We start from the raw sequence: 22,036 nt of genomic DNA, 5'->3' as shown, positions 1-22,036 counted from the left end.
AGCTCAAACAGAATCATCTTTCATGTATTAGCAAGTGCTAAATCTCCTATCTTGTTCCTGGCTTCAGATAGGAGGCTCCAGAGAAGCCAGAATCCTGGCTTTAGTCCAGCACTGCAAACATCTAGTTCTTGACCAAAGGAGAAACTTGTTGAGTCATTTCTGCAGATAGGTTTCTGGTTTGCCCTCCTGCTAAAATAGGAGGTTGCAAAATACTCTATTCCCATCTAGTGGTGAGAGACTGTTTTCTTGTATCTAAAATGTAATTATACAGAGAGAGACCAAAGTAGTTGCAGTTTTGGTAACTCCTGGTCATTTTATGCTGTGATATTTTGTGCTTTTCTTAAAGCTCCAGCTCTAGGAGTCACGTGAATATGAGAAGTCACATCAACAAAGGAGAAATCTCATGTTTCTGTACTGAAATTAGACCCACATGGACCTTAATATTAAAAACAAACCCAGAATCACTCTCAGTTTACCGTAAGTCTAATTATTTTAAGCTAATTTATGATTTTGGGAATGTCTGACTCACTTATTTTCAATTTTATGTTTGGAATTGGAAGTGCTGCATTATATCTCCAATGGTCAAATATAAAGAATCTTACAGTAAAAAGTCTTCCTTGAAATGGGGAAACTACTGACGAACAGTAGAAAAAATCTTTTTAAGCGTCAGCATTGTAAATATATCTCTCTTTATGTGTATAAGGCACATATATGTAGTGCTACAATGTACTAATTCTGCACAGCTATTTAACACCCTATATATATAAATTAATTCGAATTTAAGGCATCCAAATTTATACTTGAGAATCAGATTTTCAAAGCAGATTTCCTTCTTTCAATTCCTATTTGATCCTGGCTTTTAGATGGGCATCGAGTTCAGTTGCATGGAACCCCTCAAAAAGTGGCTGGTGTTCTCCAACTCCAGAAAAAAAAGTCATAAAGTGAAGATCATAAGTTTCCACAGGTATATACAGATGTCAGTCCATGTGCCAAGTATTATAATTCTGGTTTGGGTAACTGGAGATTTGTGAGAGTCTGATGGACCTCAACATCCTGCTGCAAACTGACCCAAAAAATGCATGTATCCAGCCTGTAGGATCAGGGTAGATTTTTATGTAAACTACCAAATTCTACAAGCTAATTTTTTACACAAAAGAAGAAATCATCCTATTTTTAAACCCACTCTACTAATCAGTTAGAAAGTTATAAAACCACCTTGGGGTTAATCATATAATCCAAACAATCATCTCAATATTCTTTTCTCTTCCCTTTCCCCCTGGTTATGAGTCATTGCTTGTAATGCCCTTATTCTTTAGAAACTCTAGGTTTCCTTTTGTTATCAGAATAGTGTCATAACTTCTGGTTACAAGACAGCAAGTCCTGGAGAAGCACAATCACATTTCCTTCAACAGCTTTGAATATTTCTGTGAAGTGTAGTTGCCCAGAAAATACATAACTAAAATTAAAAGCAACTTCCATTTTGGCAGCATAAGCATAGCCATACTATATGAGCGTGCTAGAAAAGGATTACCATAATACTATCGTTATTGCTGTCTACTGAGAAAGTGGGTTCAAAGTGTCCTTTGTTGCCTGAGATATCTGTGTGGGGCAGGTGTGCTTATGCCTCATTAACTGCAGTGAGAGCTCAGAAGCTGTGAAGAAGGGTGCCAACTAGTTCTGGGATAGACGAGGGATGTCTTAGTAAAACCATGGCCTCACCCCTGCAAACAAGCCATACTCTAGTCTTTCCATGTGGGGCAGGGCACCTTCTCGCCATCCACACCTTGCCATTGACTTGTTGTAGGAGGCTTATTGTTCATCCAAATGCCCACATATTTAATCTGGGAGGAATCCAATCTGATAGTGCTATACTGAGTAAGAGGGAACACCCTGCTTTCCTCTAATTATATATCTTGAGAATTGGTCAATCTCTCTTTGCACCACATATTAAAACCATGAGGTAGACTACATTTTCTATACTAAATATTATTTAGTATGTGCTAACCTCCATGCTGTGAGTATTGTGACAGAACATACCAAAATCCACTCAGCTGTCCATGTCTAGCTATAAAAAGAACACATTTTACCAGCCCATAAAAGTTAGTTACTTCCACTCTGTGGATGAGACAAGATTTGGAAGACTGGCTATGTTTCTACTTCCTTGTTGTCCCAGGATTATAGTCACTTGCTTATTGTATAATCACTGGACAAAAAAGAGCTGAAACATGTCTCTGCATGGTGGGCATGAATAAGCTTTACTTCAGGTTAGATAGTTTTTAATTAAACCTGAGAGAATCCAGAATTGTGAAGTAATGCATGCTTCTTAGTATTTAGAGTATGTTAGTACTCTTGTGATCCTTTTATTTATAGGTACAGGCAGTCCTCGACTTACAATGTTTCGAGTTACAACATTTCACACTTACACCGTTTATAAATTGACACCCTGTTTCAACTTTATGACATCAGTTTTGACTTTACAACGCTTGATCCAACGCGATGCCATGTCAGCAAACAAGTTCGCTGCATCACCCATCTCCCTGGAGAACATCTGTCCAAACTTCCTTGGACACGTTCTTTAAGAAAGCAGACAAGACTCCAGAAAAACCTGCAGCCAAGACTCCTGAGAAGACTCCAGCCAAGAACCCTTCAAAAAGTCCAACCAAGAGCCTTTCAAAAATCCAGCAAAGTCACCTCACATAAGTCCTTCCAAATCAATATGATTGCTATTTACAATATAAATACATTAATGTAGCTATATTGCTCATCTATAATTGATCAAGTACAAAATTCTGGGGTATTTTTGGTGAAAATAGGGTATCGGGCCTTGGTTCAGGAACCAATCCCCCATTTATAACATATATCCCCCCTAATTTGACACATAACATTGTTTCTTATGAGAAAATTGGTTCCGAGTTACAACGTTTCAACTTAAGACAACATTTTCAGGAACCAATTGTGTCATAAGTCTGAGGACTGCCTGTATTTCATAGTGCCTGGGCTCTGGAAAGTAAACTGAACAACTTGGGTATGATTCTGGATTTTATCCATCTGCTTTGTGCAACAAGTCTGCTTAGTTTTCAAGTCAAAACAAAGTTGTTCTTACTCCCAATTCAGCCAATTCTTCTATGCATCTGCTGATCCACCTATAGGTATTCTATAACACCAGGAACAATATCAGTACTGGAATCAAAACTTAATGTTCAATCCTGCCTTTGGATACTTGCACAGATTTCTAGGGAGAGTTTTGCCATTAGCTGACAACAGCAAGTGGCAAATAGACAACAAAATGATATCAGGAGCTGAATTCTCTGTACATACATACATAACGTATTCCTGTATAAACCAAGCAAATATTTCCTGAGACATTCAAAGCCAATATATGTACCTTCCTCCCTCCCAACTGGTTTCTCTTACTGGATGTGCCAATCTATGCATGCGAAGGAACTCAGTGCAACTGAATGGTTACATGTAGGGTTGAATTTGGCAAAATCAGTGTTAAGGTTTTCAAAGACAAACAGGGGATTTAGTCTTGTAACACTGATTAGTACTAACAAATTATAAATCCCTAGTTAGTCAGATTGGAAAATCTCAGATATTACCTTTAACATAAAATTTAAAAAGCTTATAAGATGTGTTGGTTATTTTTTCTCAGTAAGACAGCCTGCAGTGAGGACCATGCAGGCAGCTCCCATATCCATGCATTAAAGTCTCTGAGACTACAGAGGACCACTGGGCATGTCTACATGTATGCTTTAATGCATAGTAGACTATGTTACTGTGCATTAAAGCATAAAGTTAAAAACAGTGACATTATGCTAATACACAGTAAAATAATCTACTGCACATTAAGCATCACTGAAAAAAACATGCAAGCGTACTACTGTGCGTTAGCACAGCCTAATGTGCATTAATTTAGTACCTCACATTGGAGGTACTAAATATAATGTGTATTAGAAAAGGCGCATTAATGCACATGTAGACACACCCACTGGGATCCACCAATGGGAATCTGATCATCCAATGAAGACCTAGAGCTAGTAGATATAAGAATGAACTTTGCCTGGCCAATAAATTAATAAATGTAGATATGAAGAACTAAAGGTCACATTTTGTTATAGTCATAACATCATTCCATGAATTCTTCCAACAACACTGGTTGAAATAAATGTTATAACTTCAGAATTATTCTGTGTTTATATGGGGGGGCAAAAGACTTACAGGGAAATTGTGAGGCCAGTGCAGTCTTTGTTTAGAAACAGAATTAAAGTTTAAAGTATTTAGAAGATTAAAAGTATTATGGTCCTGGTGTGATGTGATGTTGTATGCCTCAGCCAAGATTACAATTATTGAAAGATGTGAGCAAGAAGCCCCATGCAGTACTAGATGTTAAGGCCAGATCCATAAATGCCTCATTTCTATTTCGGCACCTACTGTTTTGAATCAGTCCTTGCGTGTTATGATTCCCTATTATAAAGTCTAGTCTTTATCTTATATTTTCTTTCTTCTGGGCCCACAATAGGTCATTTTTTCCCCCCACACATTCTTAAATGCCAGAATATTACTCCCAACAAACATAGATAAGCTCCTAATTTGACACAAATCCTTGTTAAAATAACATGTCCTACCTCACAGATGATTATGTATTGTTCGCAAACCAGTGGTCATCCCCAAATAAAAAAAATATATCCATTTAGTTAAAAAATGAAAACTTCACCAGGGAGGACAAAACCACAGACTCACTATATCTAGTGTTTTTTTCCTTTGACAGTGGCTGATAACCAGTAATTCAATTTGGAGGGAAAAAACTTGTAAGTGTTGTATATTGAAAAATGGGAATGGTCAGCTAGGAAAATGAATCCTTTAATTAATACTATGTATGACTGCTCTATACTGTATTGCCACCTTCTTGAATGTACAGAGTCAAATCAAAGGTCCACCCAACCCTGCTCTGGTCTAGGTGTCCTAGTTTCAATAGCCACTAACACTAGTATCACATTTTTGCCTTTAGCTCCCTACCCTGAACTTACTAGATATATGTTTACAGCTGGCTTGATGAGGCAGCCTATGGAACAAGCTTATGCTTCTCAAAGGGTGGGGCTACACATGCAAATAATCTGTGAGCAGTTTAGAGTAAACTACTCTAGAGTAAACGCTCCCAGGCACATGGCTACACATGCAGGGGCATGGGAATAGATTTCCTGCTCCTAGCAGCAGACTACTCCTGCTCCCTGAGGACCCTGTACCAGGATCCTGCTGGAACCACAGGGAGCTGGAGGTTCCAGGTGCAGCTGCCTGTGCCCAGCAGCCATCTTTAAAAGGCAGACCCCCATGCTGTCCCTGGCCAGTCACTTTTCTGGCTGGGAGCAGCGTGCAGAGCATGGTGGCAGCCTTTGTCCCCCTCACACCATGGCTGCCCAATCCCCTGCCCCTGGCAGCAACATCCAGCAGCCCAGGCTGCTGCTCGCCCTGGGGCTGGCCCTCCTGGCCTGCCATGGCAACCACTGGCCCAGGGCAGTCTGGGCCCTGCTGTCTCCCCCGCATGTAGTGACTGCCTGCCCAAACCGCACCATGACATCCCAGAGCCACTGCCGCCATGCAGCTGCCATCTGGACCCCATCTTGCTGGCAAAACCCCAGCACGAATGCCAGTGATGTGTTCCTGGATGCCATCCACACCCTCCTGGGCCTCCAATTCTGCCACCTCTGGGCCTAGCTTGCCAGCCAGGGCTGGTGGCTGCATGTTATGTAGACCATCTGGGATGATGAGCACTGGCTGGAGGCATTCCAGATGACCCAGGCCACCTTCCTGGACCTCCTGGAGCAGCTCCACCCGCACCTGGAATGGCAGGACACCTCCTGCAGACACCCAGCTGGCCATCACCCTTGTCAAGCTGGCCACACCCACCAGCCTCCACTATTTCCTCCACCTCTTCAGCACAGGCAAGGCCACCAATGGGGAGGACATCCTGGAAGTGTGCAGCGCCCACCAGGATGTGCTGGGGCATACTGTGCTTCGCATGCATGACCCCCTGGTAGTGGTAGCAGGGTTCCGCACTGTGCCTGTGAGAGGTGCCCAGCCCTCCAGTGCAGTATTCATCCCACTAAGCCACACATCCTCTACTTCACTGGTCACCAACCAGTGGATCTCGATCCACCAGTAGATCTCGGAGCCTCTTGCAGTTGATCTAAGACTAGGGCAGGAGGCTGAGTGCCCACATGCATGCATGCATGTGCCCCAGCCCAGCAGGTCAGTGCGTGGGGGAGGGAAGAGGGGGGGGCTAGATCAAGGCCCCCACAGTGAGGGACAGTGCCACAGAGGCAGGAGCAGGGGTAAGTTGAGTGGGGCCCTGGCCAAGTGGGACTTGCCTGCTGGACAGGCACATCCCCAAATAATTTTTTCTCCCTGTGCCTCGATCTGCCTTCCCCCACTTCCCTCCCTGCAGATTTACCTGCTGGGTGTGGTGAGCAGTGGTGCACGGTAGATCTTGGGTTGCTTTTAAATGCCAAAGGTGATCTTCTACTTATAAAGTTTGGGGACCACTGCTCACTTTGTTTGCCTCCTCCTGGTTCCTCCCTTGACTTTCCAAGCACAGTTTCAAGGGGAGGGCCAGAGAGTGTTTGGGGAAATGCCTAATTCATTATGTAATGGTTAGAGCATTTTGCTGAGAATCAGGAGATGCACATTCAAATCCATTCTGGATGAGGGGGACCTAGAACTCAGTTCTACTCCTCCCTGGGAATGCGCATTAAACTATCAGGCTAGAAGGCAGGAGGGCTGCTTTCCTTTGTGAGTTGTGGTTATTTCCTCCAACTAAAATTTCAGGACTTACCTAGCATCACATGCATACCTAGATGATTCTCAGTGCACACTCAGTAGGCTAGCACAGGCGGTGCTGAACCCCAAGCTGCATACACGGGCAAAACTGCAGTTACACAGCTAGACAAGGTTCTTTGGGTGAATCTGATATCTTTTATATCTGTACCAGCCCAGCCTCTGGCTTCTTTACTTTTCATTCCATCCAGGAAGAGCACACACCAACTGCTGAAACTTCCTTAGCCCGACAAAGGGTTTTTGAACCTGAAAGCTTGCTTAATAATTGTTTTCCAGCTATTTAAGTTGATCTAATAAAAGATATCAGATGTACCCAAAGAACTTGTCTGCCTATGTCCTTAGGCCAACATGGCTATTACCTACACCCCTGTTACACAGCTATGCTCCCACCACTTATGAACATAAAGCAGAAATAGAAGCCAGTCTGGAGCAGCTGGGTGTACTATGAGATGCCATAGAAAGGAAAGACTAATCAGCCATTACTTTATTTTGCCTATGGAGCTTTGGACCAAATATTTTTTTGTGCTTTCTAATTCTTTTGAAGAGCCAGACTAAATTATTGTCTATTAGCTTGCCTCTTACCATGAGGAGCCATCTCCCGCTAATGAGTCATTCTTTCGTATGGATCAAAAGGCCCTTTTTAACTCTGAAATCACAGCTATGGAAAAATTATAATGTACCAAATTACTCCTTTTACACTTTTACACCAATAACAATGACCAAAATTAAATCTCAATTACAAATATCCAAATTTTCATAAGAATATTTGGCCTGACCCGTGTTTAGCATAGATACCTTTACTAAACAAAAAACAATGGTTATAAGCTTCCAAATAAAATACTTCAAAATTCTGATTAATTCCAAAGTACTGTGGGTGGAAGATCAGGTTCTATCTAGATCTTCAATATATTGAGTTTGACGATAAAGAGTTGCTCGATACCTTTTTTTTTCCCATTTTCTCCCACTTCATCCTGCTCTGTTTGGCTGCCTGTACAAGAGCCAGGAAGCTGTAATTACAACGCATCAGAGCAGATATGATTAATTGAGTTTGCTGGAGTATGGTAATTACTGTGCTCCAGCCAGCTTCCACGTCTCATATATCTGTATCCCTGAACTTTAAAATGGTGGCGGGGGCACTTTAACTAAAGCTCGTTCAAGGTTTAGATAAAGCGTACCCACCACCATTTTGAAACATGGGGATGCTGATACATGAGACACTCCAGGCACTTTAATTAGAGCAGTTCTTGGAACCGCTCTAGTTAAAGTGCCCTCCCCGAAGCCCCAGACCATGTGTAAAAATGCCCTGTATTCTCTGGTTATGTTTGTGCATTTTTAGTGTACCGTGTTATGGTAAGCTTGGATCACAATTTAAGCATTACTTGTAAATTTGCAGCAGGGGCAATGTGTAGGGTGTGCATATGGGTGCACATGCACATGCACCCTCTGAGCATGGCTGTGCACCCCCTACAAAAATGTGTCACCAGCACTGTCAGTGGCGCCTGTGAGTGGTCACCACTGGCCACCCTGCCACTGGTCTGCAATCCCTGCTGGTCACCACTGACACTGCCGGCGGCATCTGCGGGTGATCTACAGAGGCCATGTTCTTTTTACACAATAATTGTATTTAGAAACATTTGCAAAGTCTGTATGTCTGCTATGTGCTTCACCTGCTGCAAGTCTCTGAAGAAGTGGAATTCTGGGTTCTTAAACTGTGGAGCCTGGAGTGCCAGCACTAGTTCTGGGGCATATTAGCAGCTGAGCTGTGGGGTCCCACTTCTGTGAGTGGATAGCAGATGGAAATAGAGACCGAAGGAAATTTAGTTGCACGAGGGTCTGACACAGCAATTCCCAAAGGGTGTGTTGCAAGTGGTGGAACACACTGCAAAATAATTTTACTTCCTCAGTTTCAGATCCAGCCCATGGAGCTGCCCTCACGTTGGGAAACTTGGCAGTGGGGGAGTGGTGACAATTAACATGGCCACTGTTCTCTTATTTCTCATAATTCCAAGCTCCATGTATTGTTACTGGGCTCCGGCTGTGCCAGCCCTACACAATGGGATCAGGCCTAGGGACCAGATATGGTCCATGGAACCATAGGGCCAAAAGGTTCAGCACTGCTACCTAAGTCTTACATAGACACACACACACTCTGCCCCGCTTTTTAGGTGTAAAAGTGAAGTGTGCCACCAATTTTAATCCGGGAAAAAGTGTGCACCAGGTATCAAACATTTGGGAAACACTGGCCTAACATATTGGAATCTAAATGCGGTACCTGTTGTGTGTTCTACAGAAGGAGCTCTGCCAAGCCTGTGTATGAAGGATGCAATGGGAAATTATATGTTTCAGTGCAACCAATGGTGTAACCAGTAATCTACCCTCCCCTGATCCCTCAACTGTTCTCTTGTAACAAGTCTAAAATCACTTCTATAATTAAGCGGGCTCTGTCACCATTATGGCCCAGGTGAATATAACATGCTTGTTTGATACTAGCATTTAGCTCAGAGGTGCTTAATCCCAGGCCCACAAGCCGAATTTAGCCTTCAGCACTGTCATCCACCCTGCAGGGCTTCCTACAGGTCCAAAATCTGACAGTGGGAGAGCAATGCCATCACTCCCCTGCTCCAAATTTTCAGACCTATGGGGAGCCCTGTAGGTCAGATTGCATGGCTCCACACACTGGATTGGGTGTGCAGGATGGTGTGGGGCCCAATCCCAGCACATGGGCTGAGCAGGAGCAGGACAGAGCTGCAGGGCCTGACCCCCACGTGCGCGCAGGCTAGGGCAGCGTGGGGTCCCAGGGCCCAATCCCAGCACAGAGCCTGATCCTGGCATGCAGGGCCCAATTCCAGTGTTCAGGGCCCAGCCAAGGCCACACAGAGCCTGATCCTTGGCCTATAACACCCAATTCAGCTCATGGACCAGTCCCATGCCACTCTTCTGACCCATGGAGTCAAAAGTTGGAGCACTACCGATCTAGCTTCCAAACTGTCCTTGTGAATGGTCCACAGGGCTCAGGTGGCAAACGGTATTTTTTTAGTTGGGTGTGTTGTCTTTTTAAAATGTACAAGCACTTATGTGCAAGCTTGGAAGGAATCTGCTGCAGCCATGCCATCATTCATAAGCGGACTTTGGCACAGGGAAAATGATGACTGCTTTGTTTATTTGGATTTCCAGGTTGAATTTGAGGTGCTTGGTTTGATTTATAAAGCCCTAAATGAGAGTTGACTGCCTGAAAGACCTCAGCAGCTGAGATCAGTGGATTCACATAAAATGACAATCTGCTACTTTAAAAGGAAGCTACTGCTAAAGCTTTTTTCTGAGAAAAATCTTGCCTTTGGAGCTCACATTCCCCTTTGACCAAAACAGCTTGGATTTGTAAAGCTTCTGAGTTTGCTGCAAGGTTCATCTATTATAATTGGTTTGTTTGGGCAAAATAGAGTGAGGTTTTATTGTTTATGGCCTGGTTTTTTACTATTATGGGATTACCATGTTATGTAATGTGTTTACTATTTCAGAACAAAGGCCATGCTATAAAAGGACTTGGTTACTAAAGTTCTTTTTTATATTAAGGGCATTTGTCTTTTTGTTCTGGTTTTCAAATTTGTACAAAACTTAAAGATTTAGAAGGTAATTTAAACAATGCTGTAGTACCTCTCTTTGGTGTTTATATTTTTTAAATTTGTCATTCCAAATGTAATTATTAAAAAAATAATAATTCTACTGAGAAGCAGAGGTTAAGTGCACATACAACACTGCATTATATGGTTATACTGCTTCCAGGTTAAGCACACAGTGGGCACATCTCACGAGATGTTTACTGCGGAGATGCTTAATTAGCTCCACAGCAAATGCCTCAGTATCTACATGAGCAGTGTTATTAGGATCAGAGTAACTTACTGTACAGTTAATTAAGTTACTCTGATCCTAATAACACTGCTCATGTAGTTGGCAGGGGTCCCAGGAGGGTCAGCCTGCCAACCCAGAGCTGCTCCAACCCAGCTCAACGTTTTGTGGTCCCAGGAACACCCAGGAGCAATAAACTCCGATGCAATATGCACCAGAGTTTATTGCTGCACATTAATTGCACATGCAGATGGACCCAGTGTGCCTCAATACTACTGCCTTGCACTGCTCAGATGATACCTTTTGTCTTCTTTTTGAGAGAACTAACGGTGCTGCAGTTTCTACTTGGAAATTCTCAAAGTAGATTTCTGGGTGTATTTTTCTCTTCTAATGACACTGATACCAGAGGAGGTTAGGAAACATTGTGCTAGACCCTATGTTGCTTCAGTTCCTTAAAAATATTTCCATTATAGATACACACAATGTAGCAATGTATGGTTCTACCCATATCTTTATACAGGCAGCTTCCGCTTAACGCGGTTTTGATTAGCACTATTTCACTATAGCGCTCATTTAAAATTGATACCTGGTTTCACTGAGCACTCAGCGAGTTTCACTATAGTGCTCAGTGGAATCAGCGAGTTTTGGCAGGATGGCGGGGAGAAGCACTGGTGGGAGTGGCAGCAGCAAGTACGGGGAGTGGCAGCAAGTGAGGGGCGAGCATGAGCATGGGGTGGGGTGGGGTGGGACTTTGGACAGTGGGCTAATGGGGAGTGGCAGCAGCGAGAAGTGGCGGGAAGAAAGGCGGTAACCAATTACCTATATTTACATTCATTTCTATGGGGAAATAAGTTTCACTTAGCACGGTTTTGCTTAGCGCTTGGTTTTTCTGGAACCAATTAAGAGCACTAAGCGAGGGTTGCCTGTAGAGCATAATGGGATTGTGCAGGTTTCTGCTTCTGCCTTCTTGCAGTAGGGCATACTTAATTCCATAGTAGAGCAAGTTTCTGAGCACTCATCATCGCAACTTCCCCAGTTTAGGACTCACCCAGCGTGGAATGGACACGGACTATTCAGAGGAATGGAAAAATTGCTTACCTTTGACAACAGCTTATTTATATGTGTACTGTGCATTGTGCACATGGAGTTTGCACACCATACCCTATAATGTCTTTCTGTCTTTCACTATGTAGATATACCCATTTATGTGGTATATAACAGTGCTGCTCAACCTTTTGGCTCCACAGGGCGGATGAGTAGCCTGGAGCCAGTTAGCTGGCTAAACGGAGCCCCACATGTCTGGATCAAGTCCTATGGCCCAGCACCACCTTCTCCTGCCTTGCACACCAGGATTGGGCCCCAGAGACTTGGACACTGCACCATCCCACCAGGGTTGGGATCCAGGAGCCCTGGCACTGCCCTCTCCTGTCCCCATACACCAGGACTGGGCCTCATGGGCCTGGTGCTGCAGCCTGGGATTGGGTCCAGCTCAGAGAGCTCAAGGCTCCCCATGGATCTAGAAATTTGGCAGCAGGGTAGCAGTGCCATCTCCATGGAGAGAGACAGGCTGGATGACACAGCACCACAGGCCAGATCTGGCCTGCAAGCTAGAGGTTGAACACTCCTGGTCCATAACTATCTAGGATAATGGCATTCAACCTTTTGGCCTCCATGGGCCAGATGAGTGGAGCAGGCTAATCCACAAGATCAGCCCTTGCATCACCCTCCATGCCAGGATCAGGCACCAGATCCCCACACCACCTCCATGTGCTAAAATAAGGCCCTGGGACCCTGTTCTGCTGCAGCCTAGCCCTGTATGCTGGGATTGGGTTCTAGGACCCCACCTCATCCTCATTTGCTGGGATGAGGTTCTGCACTACCCTGCACACCCAATCTGGCATGGGTTATACTCTACCAGGATTCCCCCATACCCATGGGGAGCCCCACAGGCCAGAATACATGGTACCAGGGGCTGGGGCTAGCTCATGGTCTGAGGGTTAAGCACTCCTGATTTAGAAGAGTCTGAAGGGCCGTATCCTCTGTCCCTTGGTAAGTCCCTTGCAATGTTTTGGGAATGGACCATCACAACTACAACACTCCAACTCTGCTAGTTGGCTTAAGAAACTGGCTTTGAAATTGCAAGTGATGAGATACCTTGTTCAAGCAAGTCTTCTTTTCCTTGTTAGACAACTGCTATTATTGAGAAAAATGCATATGCTGCTCCCTTCAGTAGAACAGTATTGCTTATCTAAGCCTCTGGAGGGGATACTGTGATGATGTTTCATACTCAAGTCCCAAGGATCTCAATAAAACAAGGAAACATAAGAGAACCAGTTTGCGGGTTACTACACTGCAGCCACGTCTACATAAGACGCTAACTGCACAGTTGTTACTGTGCAGTCATTTAGTACTTGCATACCCAGTGATACTACTGTGTAGTAGTAACAAACTACTGCAAAGTCAGTGTCTCGTGTAGATGCAGCCAGTACTATGTTTAGAATGCAACACCCAAAATTTCTCTGGACTAAAATGAGGAGAATGTGACCCAAGAAAATAAACAAAAGATACATTTGGCTAATCAATGAAGTTGCCATTTGGCTAGTCAAGTATTTGGATACACTGATAATGTGGATGAAGAATGACATCTTGGAGACACAGATAACAAGGGTACATTTATTTCCCTTTGTGTTAGTAGAGAGTACCAGAGATTAATACAGTAAGAGGACCCAGGTTCATATCTTAGCACTCCTGGCAGAACTGATGAGAGCAAAGGAAAAATTGGCTGACTAGCTAAATCATCTAGTCCCAGAAAATGAGCTGGTCCGCCAAGGTTAAGGGTAGTTGGAACCCTACCATTACCTAGTACCCAGGAAGAAGCACATACTACTGCATTATAAGGGTGCTTAGTCATTTATTATCTTCCCAATATAATTTTGTATGCCAAAGTGGTTCTTGTGTCCTCATCTGTGAGAAGGCATAATAATGCCCCAATTCTGAGAGATGAAGTAACCCTTCCTCAAGATGTGAATAAACCCTGGAGAGCATTCAACTTTTATTCCCTAGGTAATGCAGTCTTATTTCTTGTTGACTAGCTTAAACTGTATATAGTATTGTCCTGCAGGGTCTTAATTTTGTTTGCATTTTTCTCATGCATCAGCTTTATCATTGTTTCTGACAGAGCAATACAGGTGGCAAATTCAATTTTGCATTGTTTTTAATCTCTGCCTTCCGACAAGCAATGCACTTGATCAACTACACCAACTACTCTATGTGGTCTGCAATCTTGGATTTAGGGATGAGAAACACAGGTGGGTTTTCCAGCAAAATAAAATTTTCCCCAATGTTAAACCCCTCTTTTCCTGTGAGAGGTGTATTACTTTGGTTGGGGTGAGGCTTCAGAAGGGCAAGATGGAGTAAGTCAGGCTGCATGCCCCAAAGGCTTCTCTTACTTTAGACATCTCTGCATCATTTAGTCTCTCATCCTCTAAATATATTCTCTCAGAATTTGAACTTGCCCTCCTCCTCTTATGTGCACAAATCTTACAAGCTGCCATTTCATCAAAAATTGTTGGTATGAAAAGGAGCAGAACCAAGTCCCCTCATTTCAGATAAAGGTTGTAACATATCCAATCTAAGCAACAAAGAGAAAACAACAAAATGGCACCAAATAAAAATGGCTACTCTTTCCAAAATAGAGAGCTTAATTGCTCTCTTCATTTTGTGCTAGACTTGCAATTTCTCATGCATCTAAAAGCAACTTTCCGGTGCACTATTAAAATATCTAGCATTCTCGTTTTGCGGTTTTAATATCACTTCTGAACTAACCGCAAAGTTATCAAGCATCACTGAGCTTGAATAAAGACACTTGTTTTGAATCAAGACAAAAGTTGAAAGATAAGTAGGATGCTATAAAATCTGTTCTAGATTTTGTCTGTAAATACTGCGACCAAGCAATAGCAAGACTATACAGTATTGTAAAAATTCAGTATGTTTATATGTAGTGAATTAAACTTTAACTGCCTAATAAAATGCTGGATACCACTAAATGTAAATGCATTGGAAAAAATAGTCTATCATCTTTTTTCATTTTGTAACAAATTTGTTACTCAGTTTTATTATTCATGTTGATGTATATATAACTAGATATGATACTTGTCCAGCGTATAGATGTACAAGAGACCGGTGGTTAGAATGATGCATCTGTGCATTTAAGATACATTAAGCCTATCACTGATAAACAGGTTTTAGTGTCTCAATTATACTTTCCCTAGGAAAAGTAAAAGATGTTCAAATAAATCCTATGTATTGAAATGGCTGGTATTTCATCCAGATCTTTTTCAGAGTTTCCTCAGTAGTTTTGACGACAGAAGCCGCGCATTGTTTTCCACAAGTATGAACAAACTTCATTGTCCTTCTCCTTATCAAGCACTTTTTTTCTTGACTTTCTCTTCAGCCTCAAGCTCTTTTGCTCTACATCTCGAGTTTAATGCAAATAACATTTCTGGAGTTGTCAGGTTGGCTCCTTTCATTATCAATCTCTCTCCGTCACCTGAAAAGAAAACACTATTTACGTGTTTTAAAAGTGACAAGGAAATGTATAATAAACAACTAAGGTGACATGCAGGTCTATTTAGGCAAAGCAAAATATATATAAGTTTAAGTTCAGCAATTCTCAACCAAGATTGTAATGGTACCCAGGAGTGCTCTGGGATGCACTTAAGGTATGCAAACATTTACACATGATTCATAATATAAACCAAGAGATTTCAAATTAGAATGTAGTGTCAAAAGTATTCTGATGTGTGGTGTTCTGAATTCTGAACAAGAAAAATTGGTCTATTACTTTTTTGCAATAAAAAAAAAAGTGAAAGCTAAAAGCTGGTAATTTCCAATCTAACAAGGTTTGAATCTAAAAAAGGTTGAGAAATGCTTACTTAGTTGATTCAGTTTAAGTTATTCAGCATCTGTGTGCCCATTCACCTGTAATCTGGACACAAGCATACTTTAAGAGCAAGCAATACATTAAGCTGCCCACAGAAAAGCAACTACCATTTCATGCTGTCCAGAAAAAAAGATGCACCACTAAAAGTGATTTGCACCATTTTCTGAAGGTCAGCAAACTTGGCTTCTGAAGGCATGGTTCCTGCACTGACCGTGTTTAACAGTCAGTTATATAAAGTCAATTTCACTGTTTGTCTGAAGAAGCAATGAATGAATCAATTCCCTTTGAATGCATACCTCTTTGATACAGTAACAGAAGAGAATGAGTAGTTTACAAGTTATGAAAATATTATTTCAAAACGTAAAACTGAAAGAGGGAAATAACAGCCCAATGCAGTACCTAAACCAAAATTTTAACTCCTTTTTTGGATGGCGACTAGATTTTGCCTGATTTATAGTTGGAGTATGTGGCGGGCCAGCAGGGGGTGCTCCTGCACTGAGCCACCCACCTCACTGCGCCCGACCACCTTCCAGGCTCCGAGTGCCTCCCTGGGGCCCCTCATGTCTGGCTGACCCCCTTCCTGGAGCACACCCACCAGCCTAGGGGTATAGTTGCCACCACCTAGGGATGGGCTTGATCCTGGCACTGTGCCTCCTGGGAAACACAGGCCTAGTAGCCCTCAAGGATACTTGACTCACTTCAAGAACTTGAGGTGCTTCCCTCAGTCAAAAGCACAAGTAAAGGTCTCCCTTAGTCAGCCGAACCAAGGGGACCTCAAGGCATAATCTAGACCCACTCCCAATAAGTCTCCCACGCTAGGTACAAAGGAGGACTTTATTGGTTACAAGGAGTAGGGTTGGAATAGGGTACAGAGTTGAGTAGTATCAGAGAAATCCCATAGAGCAAATAGGGTGGCTGCAGTAGCCTTTGATCATGCATCTGAGTTACTGCAAGCTATATATCTAGTTAGATCTCAGGTAGGTTACTCACGAGTATCATCCAGAGGCAGGTGGAGATTACCTCTGGAGGCAGGCAGCTCACTGATCATGAATTTCAAGAGAGAGACCAAGTTTCAGATGGTCCAGCTCTTCTCTCTCTCTCCTCCTGGGCAGTCCTTAACTTATATAGCCCTTATGACCTCATTTACCTAATCGAATAGAGGCTGCCAGCCAACCAATTTGAAATGCATCAGTGGTCGCTGGGCAGACTGGCAGAGTCTCTAGCCCCCTCCCAATCAGGTTGACATTGCTTAATAATAAGCTCCTCAACCAGGTATGTTATGCCAGTTACATAGGCCAAAGGAGCAGGTTTCCCCCCCTCACTCAGGAATGTATCCAACTCAGGTTACAACTCAGGGTTACCTAAAGGGCCCATATTAACCAAATTGTCACAGAGCAGAGTTTTTAGGGAGAGACAGAGGTGGCATTTTGCCACAGAATACATCTGTACCAGTGGTCACCAACCAGGGGATCTCCATCCACCAGTAGATCTTGGAGCTTCTTTGGAGTTGATTTGAGGCTGGGGTTGGGGGCTGAGTGCCCGCATGCATCCACGTGCTCACCCCAACCCAACAGGTCAGTCTGTGGGGGAGGGAAGAGGCGGGGGCTAGATCGAGGCCCCCGCAGTGAGGGACAGTGCCACAGAGGCAGGAGCAGGGGTAAATTGAGTGGGGCCCCGGCCAGGTGGAACTTACCTGCTGAGGAGGCACATCTCCAAATAATTTTTTCTCCCTCTGCTTCAATCTGCTCCACCCCTTCCCCACAGACTTACCTGCTTTGGAGGAGGGAGGCAGGGGGCGGCAGCAGCATACAGTAGATCTTGGGTTGCTTTTAAATGTCAAAGGTGATCTCCTAGTTAAAAAGGTTGGAGACCACTGGTCTATACAATTATTGCACCAAGACTGCACTGCACCAGATAGGCCTCATCCACTTTGCCTGCACTATCTTCTGAACCAGTAGTGTAGCTGCCATAATGTAACACAGTGGCTCTTATTACTTATCATCTGAGAGGCAGGGTTAGTAGTGCACAGACAATGTTGCACTGGCCCAACTATAGTACTTCCAGTTTTGAAGGCAGTATGTGATGACTGGGCTAAGCACCCTACTACAGTACTGTATGGTACACCACTAGCACAGTGCAGCACTTCTTGAAGAGCTGTTTTAAGTACCAGAATGTATTAGGATAGGTGAAACTACAGCATTTTGTAAGCCTCTATACATGATAACATTATGCCTGTTGTAAAACCTTACCAAATTTAACACCACAATGTATTATACCATACATATTGTAAGTACAGTAAATCTGTACTTTGTTGTACTGAACAATTAAAGTGAAGAACAGGTAACAAGCACTATTAATGGAAAAGACTTTACAGGCTACAGTCTGTGCTGGACCTGTCTGGAAAAGCAACAGAAGCAGCACAGGCAAAGGCAAATAAAAGCCATCTGTGTACTGTCTAGAATCTGCGCTGCTCTAGAGATCAACACCCCATAAAACAGATGAGCCCAAGAAACTGACTGCATACCACAAATCTTTACGTAATGAAGTAGCTTAGCCCATATGAGTAGTCCCATTTAAACCATTATGACAGCTTGTAAGAGCAAGTTATTTGTGAATAACTATTTGTAGAAGCAGACCTTAACTTCTCAGGAGTGAGTTGTCTATAGCTCTGGTACTACAATAAGAGTCAGGGGGGGGCTGAGGTGCAGTAAGGAAACAGATGTCAGTGACTTCACTGGGGCTCCACACAGGTTCAAGGCAGGCATCTCAAGTCAGCTACTTTCAGAAGCGGTACTCAACCCTCAGCCCGTGAGCCAGATGTGGCCCATGGAGCCATGTCATCCAGCCCAGAGCTCTCCGTGGTCTAAAAGTTAGGCAACAGGGGAGTAGTAGCAGCTAATTGTTGCTACCCTGCCGCTAAATATCCAGATCCTTGGGGATCCATGATTGGGGCAACATGGGGCCCAATCCCAGTGCACAGAGCCAGGAGGTACAGACTGCCCCAAACTATTCATCTGGCCCATGGGGCCAAAAGATCTATTTTGAGCATTCTCTCTCTTCCCAGGTCAAAATGCAACTTAGACAGAAGTGTTTATGCTCTTCCCAGTATACTAACCTGCCTGTGATCCCATCCTGCTTTTGCTCAGCATTATTTTTACACTGCCTCCCACAATGAAATGCCAGTCATGGTATGATCCCAAAGCAAATCATGTTAACAGAATTCCAGAAAACAAACTGGGCTTAGGGAGTGGCGCGAGATGCACAGGTAAAGGCCTGTCATGTCCCCGGACCCCGAAGCCCCTCAGCAGCTGCGAAGCACCCTGCTGACCCCCAGGACAGCCAGAGGTGAGCGGGGCCTGTGGAAGGAAGGGCTATTTTAGATCAGCTGCAGGGAGACAGCTGAGAGGAGCCAAGGAGGGTCTCCCCCTGCCCCCCGGCTTTTACTTCGCCCAACCCTGCAGGGAGCCATGTGACCGGGCCGCACAAACAGGTGCACTTGTCTGCCTGGTGTGCAAGTTAGTGCTGGAGTTTGCGCAGGACGGTGAACAGGACAGCCCGAGGTCCTGCCAGTGAGACCCAGGGAAGGTAGTCCCATCAGTAGCCGGACTCCCAGCGGCACAATACAAATGGACACACGCCACACTCCAAGGGTCCCCTTGGAGTCTGCGGCCTCCCCCACTGGCCCCTCAGTGGCCTCCACCCAGATGGAACCCATGGTTCCGGGCTCCACGCAGACGGAGCCCCTGGCTCTCGGCTGTGGGGGCTGCCTGGCATGTTTCCAGGTACATGGGACCGGGAGCATGGCCGCCTTCCCTTGCAGGGTTTGCTCCACTTTGGAGTCTCTGGGGCATCAGACTAAGGAGCTGCAGGCTGCAGTCCAGAGACTGTGCGCCATCAGGGATGGTGAGCAAGAGATATACTCCTGCTGCCAGGTGCTTCACCCCCTGGATGCAGAGGGTAGACCAAGGTCACCTTTTAGGACAAGGGAGGACTCGGGGATCTCCCGTACTGTTCAGCCAGGGGGCTGGACCAAGATGGTCAAGGGCCCCAAGGCCTGCCGCACCACAGTCCCCTCCCCTCTGGGGTTTTGCAACAGGTACAAACCTTGCAGCCCCAGTAGAGCCTGCAGAGATGCCAGCTCCTGCAGGCAAGGGAGGATCACCCACCCCTACTCTCCCTAAGATGAAACGCAGAGTGCTCATCATGGGAGACTGCCCCGCAAGGAGGGAACCTGTTGCCCCGACCCCCTAGCCTGGGAGGTCTGCTACTTCCCGGGGGCCCACATCTGGGACGTTACTGAGAGGATCCCAAAAATCATCCAGCCCTCCAACCACTACCCTATGCTCCTTATCCATGTGGGCACGAATGACACGGCTTGGAGCAATCCCAGCTGGGTCATGAGACTACAAGGCTCTGGGAGTGGGGCTTAGGGGGCGCAGGTGGTCTTTTCGTCACTCCTCCCAGTTGTGGGTCATGGGCTGAGGTGGGAGAGATGGGTCGAGGTAGTCAACCAGAGACTGCAGTGCTGGTGTCATCGTGAAGGCTTCGCCTCCCAAGATCACAGCCCGCTCTTTGGTGAGGGAGGCAGTGGGCTGCTGGGAAGAGACAGCCTCCACCTCACTCTGCTGGGGAGGAGGCTTTTCTCAGCCAGACTTGCTGACCTGCTCAACTGGGCTTTAAACCAAGCCCACTGGGGGATGGGGAGAGTACCGCCACTGCAAGCCCACTGGGCAGTTTTTGTAAACCCAGCAGGTTAAGGCCCTCAAGGGAACCCACCCCTACCCCAGCCCCAGAGCGATCTGTAGGAAAGGCAAGGACCCCCAATAGGCCACTTGTGTGCCTGTACACCAATGCCAGGAGCCTGGGGAACAAACAGGAGGAACTGGTCCTCCTGCTAAACCAAAAGGATTACAATCTCATAGGGATAACGGAGACCTGGTGGGACTCCACCTATGACTGGGCCACAGGTATAGACAGCTATACCTTGTACAGGAGAGATCGTGTGGACAAAAGGGGCAGGGAAGGCCCTTTTTCTCTGTCAAGGAAAGCTATGCATCTCTGCAAGCTGACATTGGCACCCAGGGGGACGATTGGAGACTCTCTGGGTCAAAATCCGTGGCAAACAAGGCACAGGGGACACAGTGGTGGGTGTCTACTACAGACCTCCTAGCCAGGATCAAGAGCTTGACCAGGAATTCACAAGGTAACTAACTGAGGCTGCACACTCCTGATGCATGGTTGGCATGGGAAATTTTAACTACCCTGACATCTCATGGGAAGAGCACTCAGTCATATCCGAACGGTCACAAAGTTTCCTCATGTGCATGGATGAGCACTACCTGACTCAAGAAGTCTATGGACCAACGTGAGGCAAAGTGCTGCTTGACCTGGTACTGGCAACAGCAAATGACTTAACCAGCAACCTAACGATCGTAGGGAAGCTGGGAGACAGCGACCGTGAGCTGATCACCTTCACCATCTGCCGTAAAGCTGGCAAGTCAGACAGCAAACAAGTCCTTGACTTCAGGAAAACTGACTTCAACAAGCTCAGGGGGCCTGTTGGCAAGGGACCTCAACCCAAAGGAAGGTTCAGGAAGAGTGGTTGCTCCTCAAGGGAGTGATCCTAGAAGCTCAAGCAGTGTCTATCCCATCTCAGAGGAAAGGCAGCAAAAGGACACAGCAGCCCCCTTGGCTCTGCAGGGAACTAGTGAACCTCCTGCAACTAAAAAGAAAGGCCTATAAAGGATGGAAGGCTGGATCTACCCCAAAGAAGGAGTACTCTCCACTGGTCTGGACCTGTAGGAAGCGAACCAGGAAAGCCAAGGCTGCAACTAAACTCCAACTGGCTACAGGTATCAAGGACAATAAAAAGTCCTTTTTTAGATGGTGGTGGATGGGTCGGTTTCGACCTGGAAGGGTGTGGGCAGTGGGGTCCCGCAGGGCTCGGTCCTTGGACCAATACTCTTTAATGTCTTCATCAGCGACTTGGACGAGGGAGTGAAGTGTACTCTGTCCAAGTTTGCGGATGACACAAAACTGTGGGGAGAAGTGGACAAGCCGGAGGGCAGGGAACAGCTGCAAGCAGACCTGGATAGGTTGGACAAGTGGGCAGAAAACAACAGAATGCAATTCAACAAGGAGAAATGGAAAGTGCTGCACCTAGGGAGGAAAAATGTCCAGCATACCTACTGCCTAGGAAACGACCTGCTGGGTGGCACGGAAGTGGAAAGGGATCTTGGGAGTCCTAGTGGACTCCAAAATGAACATGAGTCAGCAGTGTGACGAAGCCATCAGAAAAGCTAATGGCACTTTATCGTGCATCAGCAGATGCATGACGAATAGATCCAAAGAGGTGATACTTCCCCTCTATCGGGCGCTGGTCAGACCGCAGTTGGAGTACTGCGTGCAATTCTGGGCGCC

The 22,036-nt window shown here is 45.2% G+C and overlaps 1 protein-coding gene across 1 annotated transcript in view; it reads right to left on the bottom strand.

The window, feature by feature from the left end:
* Positions 1-14,752: 14,752 nt before the first annotated feature.
* The window catches only part of MRPL53 (mitochondrial ribosomal protein L53), a 10,237-nt gene continuing 2,953 nt past the window's right edge, over positions 14,753-22,036 (bottom strand). Inside the window, exon 3 of the mRNA XM_025201812.1 lies at positions 14,753-15,223. Coding sequence (XP_025057597.1) covers positions 15,096-15,223 — 128 coding nt within the window. The 3' untranslated portion in view covers positions 14,753-15,095. The remainder of the gene's footprint in view (positions 15,224-22,036) is intronic.

The sequence above is a fragment of the Alligator sinensis genome, unplaced genomic scaffold (genome assembly GCF_000455745.1).
Source record: "Alligator sinensis unplaced genomic scaffold, ASM45574v1 scaffold340_1, whole genome shotgun sequence".
In the NCBI taxonomy this organism is placed as follows: domain Eukaryota; kingdom Metazoa; phylum Chordata; order Crocodylia; family Alligatoridae; genus Alligator; species Alligator sinensis.
The sequence above is the reverse complement of the archived record's forward strand: the minus strand, read 5'-3'. Positions and strand labels throughout refer to the sequence as shown.